Source organism: Aptenodytes patagonicus, chromosome 9 (genome assembly GCF_965638725.1).
Source record: "Aptenodytes patagonicus chromosome 9, bAptPat1.pri.cur, whole genome shotgun sequence".
Lineage (NCBI taxonomy): Eukaryota > Metazoa > Chordata > Aves > Sphenisciformes > Spheniscidae > Aptenodytes > Aptenodytes patagonicus.
Window position 1 is genome coordinate 9,629,516 of NC_134957.1, and position 18,675 is coordinate 9,648,190.

Genomic DNA, 18,675 nt, shown 5'->3' on the forward strand with positions numbered 1-18,675 from the left:
ACTCATCTTTGGTAAACACTCACACACACACAAAGACTTGTAACTAATGTTTTACTTCCTGATCGTAAGAGAAATCTTCATTTGCTACTAGTGTATGTGTGCGGGTATCTAAACATATACAGGACACTGCTAGTATAAAATATTTTTTCAAATGCCACTGCCAAGGATTTGTTTTAATTCACCTAAAAACAACGCAGTCCTGGGCTTTTTGGTTTTTTCCCGACTCCGTTTATTATGCATTAAAGCATCTCTGATCGATAACAAATTAGCAATAGAAAGCAAGCCCTATGTGCTCAATTTTCACCTTCTTTCTCATTCTATTACCTTGTTTTTCAAGACCAATTTAATCAGAATGGTTGTATCTCTTACAACTTTCATGATCTGTGAGGCAGATCCTGGGGTCCAACGCTGCATTACTTAAGCAGCCAAATCTCTCACTCGGATCAGTGGAAATTTGGGATACGCAAAAATGCCGAGTCCGCTCTTGGTAGGGATGTTTCCTGCTAACCATTACTGAACAGTACTCTGGTGAGGAGAGGGACCTCACGTCTCTAATTGGACCTGAAGAGTGACCAGAGCCTGTAAAGCAGAGCTCAAACCACCAAAAGACAGCCCATCAATGCCTGTTTTCAAAAGGTGCTGCAAATAAATGTTGCTGGAACTGCATGGGTATAACTGATGGATGACCTACTTTAACGTACCCAGAACACTATCGCTTCTAAAATCAGGCATTTCTACTGAGAGGTATTTTACTGGCTTAATTTTTCATTTACACTATTTAAATTTTGCTTAAGAGTTTTTTAGACCCCAGAACTTAGTGCATTTCATTTTATAAAATTAGAATAATTTATATCCTTCTCTTTTCATTGAAAAAAAAAGTCTAGCCCAAACACACATGGGGTATAAATACTTCATGAATGATAGCCGCTTCACTTATTTTATGATCTGCTTAACAGTGATTTAGACATTGATCAACCAAATAACTTTGGCAACTTGCACAAAAATATGTCCTTAACTCAAAAGTGATGATAAAACTTGCTTTAATGAGGCCTTTATTACGGAGAGAACTGGAAAGAGAGAGGAGTGTAAGTGCTGAGGAGGTCATCGTGTTCCTAAACCATGCCGCTTTGCATTTGTATGTGAAATGGGTATGGCTGGTAGATGATAGGTGGTTGTCCGTGAGCAATGTAGTAATTGCTGAAGTTTCTGTCACTGATATATGGAGCAGGCTGATAATAGCATGTTACATTGGCTGCATTTGGGATGATATTTTGTTCTCCGAGTACTTTTAAAGCCAGAATTGTGATCATATTCAGAGTTTGTCTTCGTTCATGTCCCATGAGACAGACTGTGCTCTCGTTTACAACTCCACGCAGAGTCATCAAGTAGTCATACTTGCTTTTCTCTTCCCCAATGAAGTGGTTGCGCAGATATGACTCAATTTTCCTCTGCTGCTCAGCAACATCTGGAAAATCAATGAAGAACCTGGAGCACATGTAACGTTCCAGAGATTTAATTTCAGCCTCATCTGCTGGCTTAAAGTCACGAACCAGGAGATTGCTGTACTTCAGGAGGCCACCTCCTCTGATTTCTTCCGGGCTCCTTGTGGAAATCAGTTTGTATTTTAAGTGGTCCATTGCTTCGTTGAAGTCTCCATACATACTCTCGGCGATGACAGTGGGGTGAGAGTCTTCTGTCAGTTTGCAGTCTGTTGCTCTGTAAACATTTAGTATGGAGTCCAGTATGATTTGGAAGGAGTCCACGCTAAACTCAAACTGCCGTCTGAGCGAGTTGACGAACTTTAATTCTACATTCTTGCCGCTGTTGTTTGACAGCGAGATGAGACTCCAGCGATCGTGGTCGGTGGAGACTTTGACCATCTTCTGCACGTAGGCATCTTTCATGGTCTGAGCAGTGATTTTTTCCTTATTAACACATTTTGGCAAGAAGTCCAATAGGCAATTAAGAACTGCTTCCTTAACAACCTGGAACTCGAGCTCACTTGGAAGTTCCACCCCAAAAATGATGTCTAGGTCCTTGTAACTGGTTCCGTTCTGCTTCACTAGGATGTGACTGGCTGTCGAACCGTTCAGGCGGATATCTCTAACGTTGATTTGCTTTTCAATGAGCTGTTCCTTTACCACGTGAATGATATCCTTCGGCTTTACATCCAGCGTTGGAAAATTTCCTCTCCCATGAATAGGTATGACCTCAGCTAAAACTTGATCCAGGATTTTAATCTGATCCCAGGTGAGACTACTGAATCTGTGGTCTAAGTCCTCAGTCATTGTGATGTCGGTTGGCTAACTAGAGAGAAACAGAAATTAAGAGAAAAATGTTAGAACTTGCTCAAATACAAGAGAGCCCGACATTTCACTACGCTATAACAAACATATATCTTCCTTCCTCGGTGCAGCGACAAAGCAGTTCATTTTAGAGAGACACAATCCCAGTTAACGGTCTGAGTCAACCACTGCACTTGTCACAGGCTTTTAATTGAATTTTAATGTACTTGGGTTTTAATCCTGCTGAGAAACCATTGTGTTATTGTATAATCCATGACTCAAAGTAAATGCAGTAAACCATATAGACTTCATTTAAAACTGCTCAAAGGTTAATAACATGGGATACTTGGCGGTTATAATGAAACTCCAAATAAATTTCACTGTGAAGAGCTAAAACGAGCAAAAACGAGCAAAGTTGATTCTTTCCATCCTGCCTAGAAATCTCCCTCTATCTTCAGTGACTCACATACTTAAAACTACTGAAAGACCAGGAAGTTTTTTAAAAAGCAGGAATGGTGCAACACGCTCACTGTTTATCTAGCCATATGCCTTGGATGTACTTTAGTCTCTATGGATCATCTACACGCATGCATCCTTTAATGCCACTTGTTACGGTTTAAGAACTGGATATTCAATAATTGTCAAGCTGTTTCCACCATGTTTCTGAGGCAAAATCTTCTCTTTCTAAGCCATTAACCGTGTTCCTACATTAATGTACCAATGCTGCAAGTTATGGTTTGCAGAACCGATAAGAGAACCCCTTCCAGTCTGCACTGATACCCGAAAACCTCACAAGAAAGCCTGCAAAGAAGCGCCTGTAGAATACACGGGATAAAGCTCAGGCTCTGGAATTCCTCAGTTTAAAATTATATCTTGTCTTCATATCATCATAGTTAGCAAGCAGATAGACTTTAGCACGGATAATTTATTTACATTTTACAATGAGAAAGAAAAAGTTGCAAACCCCGCAACATCCGTTTTAAATTTTTTCTAACTGATCATACGCAAACTTTATTTTAATTAAATTTTTGTAATGGGGATTTGAATGCTTTATTTTTTAAATTTTATTTATGTATACGGTGAATATAATTGAACGCAATCATAGAATTATATAATTAGGTGTGATTACAGTAAGTAATGAATTTAAGGAACTGCAGAAAAGAAGAACGTCATTGAGCATTAGGTGTCCAAGGTGTAATGACATTAATGTTGGTGTTACAGAACAGAAACAGTTCAGAGGGCTAAAAAACTTCCAGAATCCACGGGCATCATTTCATGCTGTGTCCCCGCTTGCCTGCTTACACCTCCTCCATTCTTTTGGGGTAGTTAATGCTCAGACAGTTAGTCGGAAAGATTTATTGCTGAATCCTATCATAGCATTTTTCAATACTCTTTCATAAATCGCATGATAACTCACAGGCAGATACTGTCATTTACTGATAACTTCCTGATTAACCCCAGTGCTTGGCTGCTGTGCCTCGGTGCGTTGAGTTTGAAGCTGTGTTTGCTGCTCTGAGCTACAGGTGAAGGAAGAGAACATTTATGGACGTAGCAGGACCTTTCTTCATCGCTAAAGAGAGCAAAAATTCTTTAGTCAATACAGTTGTTTTGGGCATTTCTTTACTGTCCTGAGTAAGACATGGACATCCGCAACCCATGGGAAGCTGCTGTTCAGACATCTTATAGATGGAGGTACAGATACTGAAAACAATTTTGATTACTGAAAGGAAATTCTTTTTTTCTGCACAAACATTATAATTTTGCTTTCTCCTTTAATGTTGCATGTTTTACTTAAGGCTTGTTTTAAGAATATTTCTGTTGGGTTTGTGCAAGCTTAGTTTGGAGAGAATTCAGGGAAACTGAAAATAATTTAAAAATAGTTGCAATAAAGTATTTGTTACATAGCAAGGGGGTTTAGATCATTGCTGTTGAAACACTACCTGAGCACCTAAAAGAAAAATAAAACTAAACGTCACTGTATTCCTTAATACTGCATGCAAGCAGGATAGGAATTATACCATGACACTGAACTTCATAATCTATATTTTCCACAGAAAACCTGTGGAATCCCTTGTAGGCAGGCGGCTGTTTCTCGGAAGGCAGCAGTCGGGACCGCTGCCCAGACAAAGCTGTGTCTCCCAGCCGGGCTGGTGCAAAGTCGGAGTTCGGAGGGACTGAAGAAAAGTGACTGGAGATGCGAAACTCGGGTGGTGTTCAGGTGTGATCTGAAACGGCTCGGCGAGTCACTAGCCGGGTGAAAGAAGTGACTTTCGGGTATCTGCCAACACCGCAAACGTACTGCTGCAGCGTTGAGAAATGTTTCTGCAGGCAGATGGCTAAAACATTTTTTTTCAGCTAAAGCTCAAGAATAAAAATAAAATAATATCATACTGAGTAATAACACTACCAAAAAGTCTACGCTGGTGTTTCTTAATCAGTAGTGACTACATATGTATGTTGTCATATATTTTCCTTCCCCTGCCTTCAGATTCCACATTCCGGAATATTTTAGTAATTTCAACTTTGTGAACCGACAAACGGCTTGGGAATATTACAGAGCTATTTTTCACATACTTCTACTACAGTTTCAGCTCCCAAGTCAGCTAATCAAGAGCATATGTAATTTCAAGCACCTTTCTGGCCTCATTACAAAGAATGGAACTAACCATATGTTTGAAGTTAAACGCATGCTTTAAAAGTGGCTAAATCAGGACCAAAGTTTAATTTGCCACTGAATTGACGGTGTGAAGGTCTTGGATTCAGTCCTATAGTTCTGGCACAACCATGTTGTTCCTGGCATTGTTTACGTAGTATATAACCCCATATACATAACATGTAAATATGCATATATTTGTATCCACACATTCCTGCAGGCATTTAGATGATAGGACATTTGAACTGAAAAGGAGAGAAATTGCCATCCACAGCACTGCCCACTTTACACGTCTATGGCTTTACCATTAGCTATTTATTATTATGATTCCACGCTTATTCCTTTATTACCACAAACTATTCTTATGAAAAACTTCTGTCCATCCTTCATAGCCCTTATGACAACCCAGTACATTTTTATCATCAAAAATAGCTGTTACAGAAAGCCACTGTGAATTTTGGAAGTAGCACACCACTGGGTGGGGCGAGAAGGCTGGGAGGAGAGGTTTTTGTATACACTTTCCTGCTGCCGTGTTTGTCATCTGTGTTATTGATACCTCAGGTTACGGTAGACCACCTCTAACGAGCTACTAGCAAACTTGTAGTTGTCAGAATTGTTGTATAAGGAGTAGTTTTTTTATGTGATTTGTCTGATATTGCAAAACTTTGATAGAGCTTTTCAAGGTTAATGCTGTGATGTAAAAGAAAGGGCTTAGAGAAGGGAATGTTGAAATTCAATCCCCTTTTTTAGCAGAGGGACCCTCTTCAAACACTTTTTGAAAGTCAGAAGATGGAAGTATCCCTAAATAAGCTTAGGAAGCCTTCCTTTATTGCTACATGTTTTTAGTTATTTTAGATTTTATTGCAATATACTAAGATTTAAAAATGACAGGAAAAGGTAATGTCGGTAAATATCCCTTTTGTGTTGAAGAGTCGTACCTCAAAATGTCATTTCTCTAAAGTGATTCCTGGAGAATCTGCTGATGCTTTGTGAGTTTGGAGCCTCAACGTTAATGTCTGAGAAATGCCTTATGATAAATGCTAATTTATCATAAATTTATCGCAGCTAAATTCTGTGCTGAAATAATGCCTTCAACTTTGACAAGTAAGGAAAATGTCCTAGGAAAAACAGGAATTAAGTTGTCAAGAATACAATTAATTTACAGATAGACCTAAATAAACTTTTTTTGGTTATAATTTACTAATTTGCTTCCAGTTTGCAACCTAGTACATAACTCTGCACTTTCCTAGAAGGACTTTCTCTTGTTCTTTTCCTTAATCTTGTCTGGCAACAAGAACAATTTCCAGGCAATTTTATAGTCATTAGGAACCTTATTTCTTAAAGCAGTGGCAAATTTATTTACTGAGGTGGTCAGGCTAACGTCAGGAGTTATTATTAATGCAAGTAAGCCTCAGTTACAATAAATCAGCAACAGCGCTGAGGCTACAATTAGTCAAAGCATTGTGTAAAACAAGAGAGATCAAGGGATGAAGGGAAGGCAACTCACCGCCCATGACCACAGCAGCCAGATGAAGCCCAACACAAGCAAGTGCTGGGGTTGGGTCAGTTAATGGGAAAAGAGGCTGGAAAATCGCTTCATTCTTTGGGAAGCGGTGCTGTTTGCAATGGAGGACGATCCCTGGAGGCAGCTATATCTCGCTGCCCCTTTGCCAGCAGCAGCATTATGCCATTTAGGGTAACCATACAAGTGACACAGACTTTGAGAGCCCTTACTTGCCGGCACCCACAGTCCCAGCCTTCCCTAGGTCGGCCCTGCTGCACCCTGTCAAAGAATTCAGTTTCTGTAACTTCTTCCACATGAATACCTAAAAGCATTTCATGTGTTTCACATTCAGTGCTCTCCTGTCTTAAAGTCCATACATGGGCAAATGGAAGGCTGCATAAACACTAGCACCATGGCAGTGAAAGAAGCAAATAGCTTTTGAATTGTGTATTGAAAAGAGGGGTTTTTTCACTCACTTCATCAGTATTTGTAACTTACTGAGACTCTCTCCTAGTGATTTTTCTTAGTTTTTTGTTTATGGGATTTAAAATGTTACTATAAACTGCAATGGACCCTGAATCCTGCCTGATTTAAGATCTCTGCCAGATAAAGCGATGAGGAGAAGTAGTTTTCAGAGTGTTTTCGTTCACATATACTGGCTAAAGAAGCACAGAATAAGATGGATCAGACCTAGTCAAGTTTTGTGATATATTATCCTTACTATAAGGTTAGAAAAATATTTCCATGATTCAAGTTCCAACTTGTCCTTGAGTGGTCACCTTCAGATGACGAAGTGGTTGCAATGTGGAAAAATGTTTAGTTACTGTGGGATCATTAAACATAGTTTTGCTAATTTTTATTATTTATTTTTATATTGAAATTAGGGGCTCTAATTTGCTTCAGCAGGGTTTGGACCAAACGGCTATGAGCTTGGTTTTACAATGATGCTAAAAGATTTAGTGAACCACCTCTTCACACTCTGCCATATACCAGCTTCATCGAAAAAATAAAAGCAGATCTGGCTTTACGTCTGAATGAAGAAAATCTGCCGCGCTAATGATAGCTTTCATGTCCTACACAACTTTCATGGAAACAGATACTTACAGTCTAGAGGACAGTCTCCTCAAATTTAGCTCATATTTTACCGATAAACTGTTTAAGATTCTCCTTTTATATACTCTATAATGTTGCTTCAGTGCATTTTCAAAGGGTTTGCAATGTGCTGGCATTCTCAAGCAGAACACATCTGAAATAGTTTTTGTGCAGCTGTGTTAGCTCCATTCTCTTCCCTTTGCTTTTATCTGCTCCCCTATTTGTCTGTTTTACAATAATTATATGGAAGACTTCAATGCTCCAATTGTCTTTACTTTGTTTGCACTTGAAATCGGTTGCGAAGGGACCTTTTACAGATCAAGCAAAGCGTCTTGTCAGCTGCTGTAGTGGCCTTGCTTTTGGGGGTTACCCCAGAGATGCTCAAAGTAACTATTGCAATTCTCCCCTTAGATCTCCGTATGGGTTTTGCTGCATACAGATTATATGCATCACTAATGATTTCCATGATATCTTGCTAAAGCTTTATTTTAATTCAAAGATACAGTCCTCTATTAAGCTGGACATTTAAAAATATTTTGCTTGCTGACTGACTTAAGGACTGCAGCTGGCATTAGCTCTGAAGGCAAGAATGTCAAATGTGGAAGGAGTCCCAGTCATAATTTAAATGCGTATGAGACAAGTAGAAGCAGTAAAGCATCTGGGGCATCCTAAATGGGGACATATTTAAACTGGTTTGACAGTGTTTTTCATGAGGTTTTCCTTCCGTTAATGTTAATGCATGCAGCGAAGATGCCGTTTATTTATTATGTCATCATGAGATAACGCATGAGTTGCCATAAGTTTTCAGTACAGTTACCATCTAGTTACCCTGAAATAACAAATAATAACTCGAGGCCATATGCTCTTCTCCGGTGAGATAAGGTTGCGTGGTGTGCAAAATACACTTAAGCAGAAAGCAGTTTGCTTGGACTATGCCACAGAATATCACCTTCAAGGGCAGAACAAGTAAGCAGAAAAGGAGGAGAGACCTATGTCCTACCTTTTCTCCAACCCAACCCAAAGAACAGGGAAAAGCAATGGAGTCATGTACCAGCCTGCACCGTCCCTTCTCCCAGATGAAAACAATTTGCAGAGCAGTACAACCCAAGGGCAGCCGTACTCTCCTACAGCACAAAGCTGGGAAAAGGAACCGAGTAGCCTACACCTCTGCTGGAACGTTACAGGACATTGGCTCGATGAGCTGGGAGTTCTCGGGAGGGACAAAATAACTAAGGAGTTTAATTTGGGCAACCAGTACGAATACCTAATCTATGTTACGTCATCCTGGAGATTTGGGGTTTTTTGGATGTCGAATTTTTCCATCATGACTCACGGTATGCTCGTTCTTAGCTGCATGTGGATCCCCTCACAGGGCAACATTTTCAAGGCCAGATACATTATGCCTTTGTATCAGTTCCCGCAACGCACAAGGTTCCTTCTTACACGGCCTCCAGGTTCAAATAAACCAAGCCCTTGTAAATAGCATGGTATGAGGCACAGTCAGTCTTCTCATTTGCTCTAAAATACTTTAATAACTTTTAAAAAAATAGGTGTGATATGCAATATTTGGTCTATTTGGGGCTGTGGTCATCACTGAGAAGTTACTGCTGTAGATAAAGATTATTTGTACTACCGAATGCATACGATGGACTAACTCCTGAATAACATTTCCAGAGAGAATGCAAAATCCCACAGACTTACCGTGGCAGGATGACTGGCAAGCATGTATTTCAGCGGAGTTAACAGGATGACTCACTGGATCCTTTGGTAAAAATATGAATTGTCATCTTGTCACTGACAAAAACACGAACCTCCCAGGGAAAGCTGCAGGGCAAAAAAGAACCCAACAAACAATTACATTCATTTTGAGATAAATGTTAACTACCAGTCACCTGCTGTACATAAAAAATCATGCATTACAACTTGGCAGTCCTGCAGTCATAACAATAGCCTGTTAAGTCGGAAATGATAAGGTAAAAGCAGTGGAAAGGCACAGAAGTGCTTATCAGGACTCTGGGTTTCAGGTCATACTTAATCCTCTGCAAGGATGTTAACAAACTTGCTATTTTCTCCATGGGATTTTGAATAAGGATTTAATATTATTAGTAGACATGGAAATTAGCAGGGACGTAGTGGAATCGTACAAAAAAAAATAGAACTAATAACAACTCAGCAAAATTAAATATTATGAATTGTGTAGTGGCTTCATATTCTTTCTAAAAATGCGTGCAGATGACAGGAAGGTCTTGTTTCCTGGCAGACTAGGTTGGTGGTTCATTTACAGTAAGCCCAGGATTCAGCCTGTTACAGGAATTTCCATGCACTGAATGGCCCATTGACTGGCTATGCAGGAATTACAACTATTTTTGTAAATATTTGTATGCTATCATAAAGGCACTTTTTTATATTTCTCACTTCAAAGCCGTGCTGACAGCTAGGGAGTCTTTTTTAGGCTTTCCTTCAAAGACCTCCATTCCAGCACCTCATCCCACAAAGTTCGTAACACCTACATAAGGTCCCTTAATCTATCCCGAGCAGGACCCTGCCCACTGTATGATTGGATATACATGTGAATTTACTCCTTGTTGCCGAGTTGTGCTCCACAATCTCATCTCTTATGCTGAAAGTATATATGCTTCTGAGTAAAGATAACTTTGCAAGTATGACTTGGGTGTAAATATATGTGCAAACTGCAGGAAAAGCTGAAATACCAGCCCAAGGAGGTATGGACTGTATTACTCATTTTATTAAGAGCATTATGGTTATTTTTCTCCATGCCAAAGCAGTCAGATTTTTGTCACTGAATACGCTGTTTGTACTGCTGCCAGAAGCCCAGTACTTGGTTTCCTCACTCCGTGCCCTGCTGTGCCAGGACCTGTCTGCAGCTTTCATTTGCTTTCCAACTCACGACGGGCTACTAATTGAATGAATGCATGTTCCCCAGCTTGCTCCCCAAACCCGTGCAGTGACGGCTCATGTTTGCAGCTGGGAATAAAGGGTTAAGTCCGGCAAGGGCTGAGCTCTGGTTAGTCTGAAAGCGAGAAGCCAGTTATGTGACAAGGAAAAGAGGTTCTGGACTGCTTACATAAAAGACTCTCAGCATGTGGAGTCTGGCCTCCTGGAGGAAAAGTCAGACAAATATATAATCAGTTACTTAAAAAAAAAATACATCATTTAGTCTTTTTAACAATGAACTATTGTTATTTCTTTCTGTGCGAGGGTGGAAGGTTTAATGGATATATGATATCCATTAATGGATATATCATCATGATAGAATAGATTAACACTAGGGTAGAATTAATGGCTTCCCCTTAGGGGAAGGAGAGAGACCTTTATATTTTTTTGCAGAAGAACACCCATTATTATATAATATGTTCATAAAAGCAGCAGCTGAGATTGATGAAGTGCTTTGGCTGTTGGGACATTATTCTCAATGGCTGCCTTTTATTGGCTCCGTCATTACAGGAAAAAGTGCATCATTTCATTATTCTGTACTCGTGGTTTCCAGGATTTTTCTAACTGAAGTAAAAAGAAAAATAAAAATGTCTATGTCAACAAGTACCTTGTACCTCAAAGGTAATATTTTCCTATTCCTGAATCCAAAATGTGAATTGTGATGATACGCACCAACAAACTCATTTCAAAGCCTTTTACCCTTGTGTCTCGGTGCGTAACGAGCAAAAGACTGTAACGAGAACCAGCAGGGTCTAGGCGACAACGCATGACTCCGCGCCTTGGGTTTCCCCCTCCGACACGCCGTGCCACGACCACTGCTTGAGAGCACATTCGCAGTCGGTCACTGCTTCTGGGTGCCCCCACTCCCAGGTCCCACCACGAGGCGTATTGACCCTCAAACCTATTGGGTGCCTGCATCTCCCATGGGCTTCGGTGAGCGTGGAGGTTGTTCGGACACCTCGTCAGCTGACCCAGGGCATTTCAAGGTGATTCCCCCGAGTCGGCAAGAACGAGAGCCAAAGATCCTCTCCCTCTCCAGAGATGCTTGCCTCCCCCTTTCTGCCCGCCAGCTTCCAAGAGCAGCGCATGATTGCTCTGCTTAGCTCCTCAGACTAATACCAAAATCTATTTACTCACTCGAGATACCAGTGACTCAATCCGAAGCTCACTTATCAAAAACTCTCATTATTATGACTAAACTGCAGCAAAAGCAGGCAAGGTAAAGAATGAAACAATCCTCCTTTTCCATCTATTAACCATCTTCATAATTATCTCTCCTCTTCAAATGCCAGAGGAAGAGGGATGAGCTATGCGGTGTGCCATTAGAGTCCTAATTCTGGGCTGTTTTCAGGGTATAGAGGGCGTTACAAAGTCAAGGCTCTCCTCAGAAACTCTCCAGAGGCTTCCTCCCCTCAACTACACCAAGGGAGACCCGGCGAGTTACAAAAGTGGCAGAATGTCCCCAAGAACCTGTCTTGTGGGACGGCCTTGGTCATGAAAGCACGAGAGGATACCGCCAGGTTTGCAGGCATGTCTCTTTTGAGAGGGTTCCAACACAACACACACAGTAAATGGAACGGATTTCTTTTTTTTTACTGATCATACCAAAAAATGCTGTGCCTTGCTGGAAGCTGCATTTAGTTCATGCAATCAATGCAATGCTTTTTTTTTTTTTTTCCCTTCTGAATCAGTACTGAGCCACTGAAGTATCGAGGGTAGATTTTGATAGTGCATACAGCAGTACAATGGATTTGGAGAGTTTTCCTTGGGGTGAGCCAGAAAGCTGAAGACAAATGCACTCATGCTCCGTAAAGCCCTCTCCGCATCACTCCTGCCCTGCTCTGCATATTTTATAGAAGTATTTGCTATGAAGCAATTATCCTGTTTCACTCCAGAAGTATTTTCATTTTATGGCAGAAGACATGGACTCTGGGCACAGGCTCCAGGCTGATTTGTTAAGCAGCCTGGGATCCCTCCAAGTAAAGGCTCTTCGTGAGTGCTACAGCAAGTGGCGAGTACAGACTGAGTTGGAAAAAACTTCTGTATCCTGGACTAGGCTTGGCTGGCACCCTGCTCACAGAACTGGTAAGAGGGCAAGCTGGGACCCTCTTCAAAGATTACTATGTCTTCCACGTTTGTTTATATTACTAGTTATGTTTATAATGTTGACATATCATTCCTATTTTTATGAATCAATTTCCATACTTATATTAGAAAGTTATTCTCTGACTACACGATACAGTAGTGGGATTTCCTTTTAATGCTATTTTCCCAATTCTGTGAGTTACGTTGTAAAAGTGGGGAAAAATACATTAATTATTTATTAACTTCAAAGCATTTGCTGTACAAGAGTTTATTCTTAATTCTGCATCAGTAAGAGCTAGGATTCCCCTAGAAAATAGCTTTTTGATAACTGAAATGTTTTCTAGAGTTCTGTGATAAAGTAAAAAACTGCAAAACTCCACTCAGACTACATCAGGAAAAAGGATTATAGCTGCAGCACCAGGACCAGGGTACTGCTACTCTTTCGTGGTGAAGGCAGCATGAAATGTCTCTGTTGACATTATTACTAAAATGCAGAGAGAAGATAAAGCAGTGATAAACCAAAGAAAAAGGCTAAGGCCCTGCAGCAAAGATGTGTGTATTCATGACTTTTCCATCACTATCAATAATGCATCATGACCATCATGCGGATGACGACACCAATTTTTGAGAAAGACTGAGTCAAGCTTTCTATCACCAAATGTGAAAAAAACATTCAACCTGACATTGGATGTTGAAAAGACAGGACCTGCTAGATAAGCAAAGATCCAGCAGAAAGGGTAATGGAGAAGAAAATCAGCTGATGTTGACATAAATTGACATCTGCTGTACCAGTTTGTAGTGTTTTATGGAGGAAAACCATTCTTTTGTTAACATGTACTGAAAGAAAACATTTTCAGGGCCACAAAAATATCTTGGCTAGAAAAAACCCCGAAATGATGGTTTATCTGTGAGCAATTCTGCAACGTGAAGAAACCATGTTCAATATTATGCTCAAGTTTTACAGTTATCTATGTTCTCCCTTTATGTACCGCACTCTAATTCTGCATGGCAGTAGACAATAGGTACGTTGCTGATTCCCTGTGGTATCTTAGATTCTGTACTGATGCTTTGAATAATTATTTTTGCATGAAGATCGTGGTGGCAAAGGGGAAAACCCGGACTGTAACTTTCAAAAGATTTCTTTTTTGTGCGTTTGAATCCCAATGGCATACATTCAGTTCTCACACCAGAAATTGCTCTGGTGTAAATGAGAGCAGAACTGGCCCAGTATGTGCATGGCTGGGCATCTTCAGCAAGATAATTCCGAGCTCACTTCCACTCTGTGTGGATCATCCCTCACTCCATGTTAGCTATAGTTTGATGGTGAAATTTGACTTGGAGTTTGCCTACAAATCTTGTAACTTCGTTGAGCTTCATCCGTTAAAACCAGTAGAAGTTAAACATATACATGTAAGACATATGTATGACATGTAAGACGTATATATGTCTTAAATCCATAAGACAAATTCTATCCCCATATGCAGATGACTATCAAGCTACCAGAAACTCAGCAAACGCTGTCAATAACCTCAGGGTGACCCACCAAGGGCTGCTCAACGTGAATGAAAGAGGCAAAGCAGAGCACAAGCTACCAATGTTTTCACCCCTTGCTATGGCCAAGCACTGATGGCACAGACCAAACCCGTGCTGGAGGTGAGGAGCCCTGATTCACACCCAGGAGACCCAGAGCTACAGCTGAGGATGGAGTCCGATCTTCAGAGCCCAGAACTAGGAAGGCCATGAAACCAATCCGGATTAGGAGCATTTTGAAAATATAGGTAGAATTTCATTCCTTCAAGGAGTGTTAATTAATGACTGAATTCCCACTGCCAGCCTAAATGCTGCTTAATTTACTCTCCAGAATAACTCAATCTCTATGTGATTTCAATGTGACCGTTCAAGGAACTCGGTCCACTTATCTCTCCCTGATTTACAGTGGATTCATAAATTATCGGACTCCACTGCGTCAGCAGTTACTTCCGAACTTGAGCAGGAGCTGTTGATACGCTCTCCGGGGCAGGAATTTAAGTTCAGGCCTTTGCTCACCAAGGGTTGACGTTAGACGTCTCTCTTTCTGGCAGCTGAATCATTATAGAGCACATAGTCCTTACTACAGTGCTGTATGTCTGATGCCTAATGAGGCAACAAAACTAAATTTACTGTAAAGTTATGCCTCTAATGCATAGCTGAGCAGGGACGGTGTGCAAGCAACACTACCACGAGGTCAAAGGTCTGCAGCAACTGCAAGTTAAAGGAATTATTACTGTTCTCGTTAAACTAAGCTGTGGGAATGCAAGAAGGCTAAGATACAAAGGAGTAGAAGGTATAATCCAGACTCTGCTATTCTCCCCTCCACACATCACACCCTTATTCCTTACTCCTGGATGCTGCAGCCACAGCACACTGAAGGACGAAAGGACAAGGGGATCATTTTAACATCTGTGAACAGGACATACACAAGCCACAACTGACTCCAGAGTTTAAGGAGAACACAAGAGCATAAAGTGTGGGAGAGTCCCTGCTCTCGATTCACTTTCATTTATTATTCATTGCTTGGCCTTTAACAGTGATCCACATCATTATTCATACCTACCTTGTTGCTTTTTATGGGAGCCACGAACAAACTATTATTGTTAATGCAGCACGCGGAAGACACTGTGTGTGCCTGTGTAGTCAACCATGCTCTTTCTGACGGAATAATAAATACGGTTAAAGAGCTGCAGTGGCTCAACAGATGTATCAAAGGGACAAGCTTGTGGATGGGAGAAGGCAGTGAGCGCAGGAGAGTGATTTCCTGGCTGGGAAGACGCAGAATACTGGCCCTGAGTTGCTGGAAACCAGTTTTGCTTTGCACACAGGCATACTTATTTGAAGAGCACTTACAGATAGATTAGGGCAGAGCATCCCAGCTCGCTGTCTGACCGTCACCTCCAGGCTCTGACCTCCCCGGGGAACAGGGATGGCCCTTCCTGAATACAGAGAAAAGGCCCAAAATACTAGGGCTACTTTATGCCATCTAGATGAGACGATAGAGCTTCCAGCATCTAATCGGACAGCAGGTAGTAAATACCACGCTTCTACTACTTCTACCATTAATTTGGTGAGGCAGGTCTTGCCTGAAATTCAAGAAGTTTTTAGGATTCCTGCAAATGAACGCTTGTAGTGAGAGCTGCAACGAGAACCTCCCCCCCCCAAATCACTGCCGATTTGCCAAACTGCTCCTTTTATAAGTTGATAAAGTTTTTTGTGGAAAACACCTTACAAAGAGAGGCGAAAGGCCAAACCCGAGGCAATCATTCCAGGTTTTGCAAAGTTTTGTAACTGAGACCAACCGCTTCCAAGGCATCCGCAACGGACCGATCCGTGAAACACCCATTCCGTACCACGGCACCCTTCAAATCCGCAGGCACTCGGACACGGGCTGCTCCGGCAGAGCGGGCGGGCGGGCGCAGAGCCCCGCCGAGCTCCGGCAGCGCTGCCCCACCAGCCACCCGCCCGCTCTGCCCGCCGCCCCGCTCCCCTCCGCCCCCCCGCCCGGGAACCACCGAGGGGCTCGCCAAGCCGCCGCACGCGGGGCACCCCCCCCTCCCCACCCCCGGGCCGGGCCGGGGGGACCCGCAGGCCCTTCGGGGCGGCTGGGGTGGGATGGGGGGGACGACGACACGCGGCGCGGATGGGGGACTCACCGTGCGGGCGACCCCTCTCCTCCACCGCAGGCCCCGGCGCTGCTCCCGCACGGGAGACCCGCCGCCGAGCCGGGGCCGCTGCCGCTGCTGTCCGCGGCCGCCCTGGTGCTGAAGCGGCCCGCCCCTCCCTCCCGCCCCCGCCGGCCCCTGTAGCGTAAACCAGTGGCCATGGCAACGCGCGTCACACAGCCCGAGGTGGGGCCGCCGCCGCCGCCGCCGGGGCTCCCGCCAACCGCCCGCCGCCGCCCGCGCTCCCGCCCGCCGCCTCAGGGGGGAGGCCGCGCGCCGCCGCCGCCGCCTCGGGCGGCGCCTCCTCGGGGAGCGCCCCCGCCCCGGGCCCCGAGGGGTGCGAGGCCGCCCCGGCGGCACGGAGAGCCCGGCGGAGCGCCCGTCTTCACCCCTTGCCGGCGCCCCGAGGGCCTCCCCCAGCCCGGAGGGCCGTTGCTGCGGGGTGCTGAGGCGAGGCTCGGGCGAGGAAGGCCCGAGACGCAAACGCTGCAGCAGAGAAGCGGGACCGCTGCATTTAACGGATTCCCGTGGGTGTCTCTGCGCGTATGGGGTCCCACTGACTTTATGACCGGCTTTTCCCTACCACGACCGAGCGGGGTGCAGAGCCCTGAGGCGGGGACGTGACCGCCACCGGCCCTCGCCCTTCGCCGCCTGCGAACCCACCCCGTCCATCTCCCCTTCCCACAGCGACGGGACGGGAAAGCCTGTCCCAGCAGGGCGGCAGAGGTCCTGTCAGCCCAGCGCCTGGGGGAGGAAGGCCCCGCTCACTGGGTGGCAGGCGGTTTTGGCCTCCGGTGACCTATTTCTCAGCTCATTAACCCCGAGAAATGTCGGCACAAAACTTCCTTGGTTTCGAGATCCTTCCCGCACGAAAAGCCGGTGGTTCGGCCTCATTACTTGTATTACAGGAGCACTAGGAAGGCTGAGCTGAGGTCAGACCCTCGCCTGGTTATACGCTGGAGAGAGATACATACACAGTGCATACATATATATGCATAGCAAGAGGACATAAAGCTGCCAAGGGAATCTCAGCAAGGAAATCTGAACTTTCAGGGATGCGAATAGACGGATTCAGGTGATTTAGCTAAACTCACGCAAGAAATCAGTGACGCGAGCACCAGCACCCGCAGTTCGGTCACTCAGAGCCCCAGCGTCTGCCCTACCTGCAGCACAGCCCTTCCCGCAGCGGAGAGCCGCTCGGCTGCTGCGTGGCCTTCAGCTGTCGGACCAGGATCTCCCTCCACCACGGCTTTGCTAGGAGACGGTCCCTCTATACACATTCCATCGGCTCCTTCACGTGCCATATGTGATGTCACTGGCTCGCTTCTAGTTTTAAATGGCAGATTTAGAAAACCGGGCTTTCCAACTGTGGGCTTCTAAAATTTATTATCTTTGATCAATTACTTAGCCGGCTGGATGGAATGAAACCCTGCATGGGATGAGGTTATGGCATTTGTGCCCTTTTTGGTCATTTCCACTCCACAGTAATACTAAATCCCTTACACTTGCTGTCGTACAGTGTCTAAGTTTGCTTTTTGCCACTACACAGACCTAAAATGAGAGAAAATTTACTTTACTGTTCTGAGAAACTATGCCGAACGGGTAAGCCATGATTATTTTTGAAAAAAGTGCAGATTTAGTACTATGGTGACTCATAACAATGAGCATACCTTGGCAAAAAAAGGTTATGAAAGTATTTTAAGCTGCATTTTATCATAGGCAAATATATATAATAACCTTAAACAGCCGTGTCTGTACTTTAACTTACAGCACCCAGATACTTCTAGGCTGGCTCTCGGGTATTACGCCAAAGCAAGTTTTTAACCTTTTATCTCAAAAGAATCCGCAGCAATGAAATAAGACCCTTGTTAAACATAAAAATCCCCAAACCAGCTGTTATTCTTCAGGGCCCTTGAAAACATCTTCAATGTCTCTTTCCCCTTGAGAACAGTTTTATGACTCCAGTGATAAAGCAACTGCAGCAATTACAAAGCACTTCGTAATTAAAGAATCCCGCCCATGAGCCGACTTCAGTTTATGTCATGGACACCAAGTTAGTTTACAATAGTTTATATTCCTTGTTGTCAAAAGTATTTATATTTAAATGAGTTGATATTATTACATTAGTTTATTATTTATTTTGTTATTTATTATTTATCATTTATTATTATATTAGTTTATATTCCCAGCTGTCAAAATTAAAAAAAAAAAAGGCGATGAGACTTTTGTAACTTCCAAAACCCTCATAAACTCCAAACACGGACCAATTCTCAGCTACAACTGTATTTTCCAGTTGCCTTGTTCTGGGCCACCGCAGCCGAGCCGGAGGCCAGCGGCCCTGAACAACCAGCACGCTGCCGGAGAGATGAACAGGACGGGAGCGCGCACGCTCAGCCTGTGCCAGGA

The 18,675-nt window shown here is 43.4% G+C and overlaps 1 protein-coding gene across 2 annotated transcripts; it reads right to left on the bottom strand.

Moving 5' to 3' along the window:
* Window positions 1-1,019: 1,019 nt before the first annotated feature.
* TENT5D (terminal nucleotidyltransferase 5D) lies at window positions 1,020-16,320 on the bottom strand. Of its 2 annotated transcripts, XM_076347644.1 has the most exons (3): window positions 16,261-16,320; window positions 9,236-9,358; window positions 1,020-2,307 (listed from the first exon to the last, which is right to left on the bottom strand). In XM_076347644.1, exon 3 carries the CDS (start codon window positions 2,286-2,288, stop codon window positions 1,113-1,115), a length of 1,176 nt encoding a protein of 391 aa, XP_076203759.1. In that variant the 5' UTR covers window positions 2,289-2,307; window positions 9,236-9,358; window positions 16,261-16,320; the 3' UTR covers window positions 1,020-1,112. The 2 variants fall into 2 exon arrangements, with proteins under 2 accessions (XP_076203759.1, XP_076203760.1); XM_076347645.1 differs by lacking the exons at window positions 9,236-9,358; window positions 16,261-16,320 and adding an exon at window positions 3,703-3,770.
* Between the last annotated feature and the right edge of the window lie 2,355 nt (window positions 16,321-18,675).

Coding starts and splice junctions, on each gene's coding strand:
- TENT5D (XM_076347644.1), bottom strand. CDS start 2,288: ATGACTGAGGACTTAGACCACAGATTCAGTAGTCTCACCTGGGATCAG.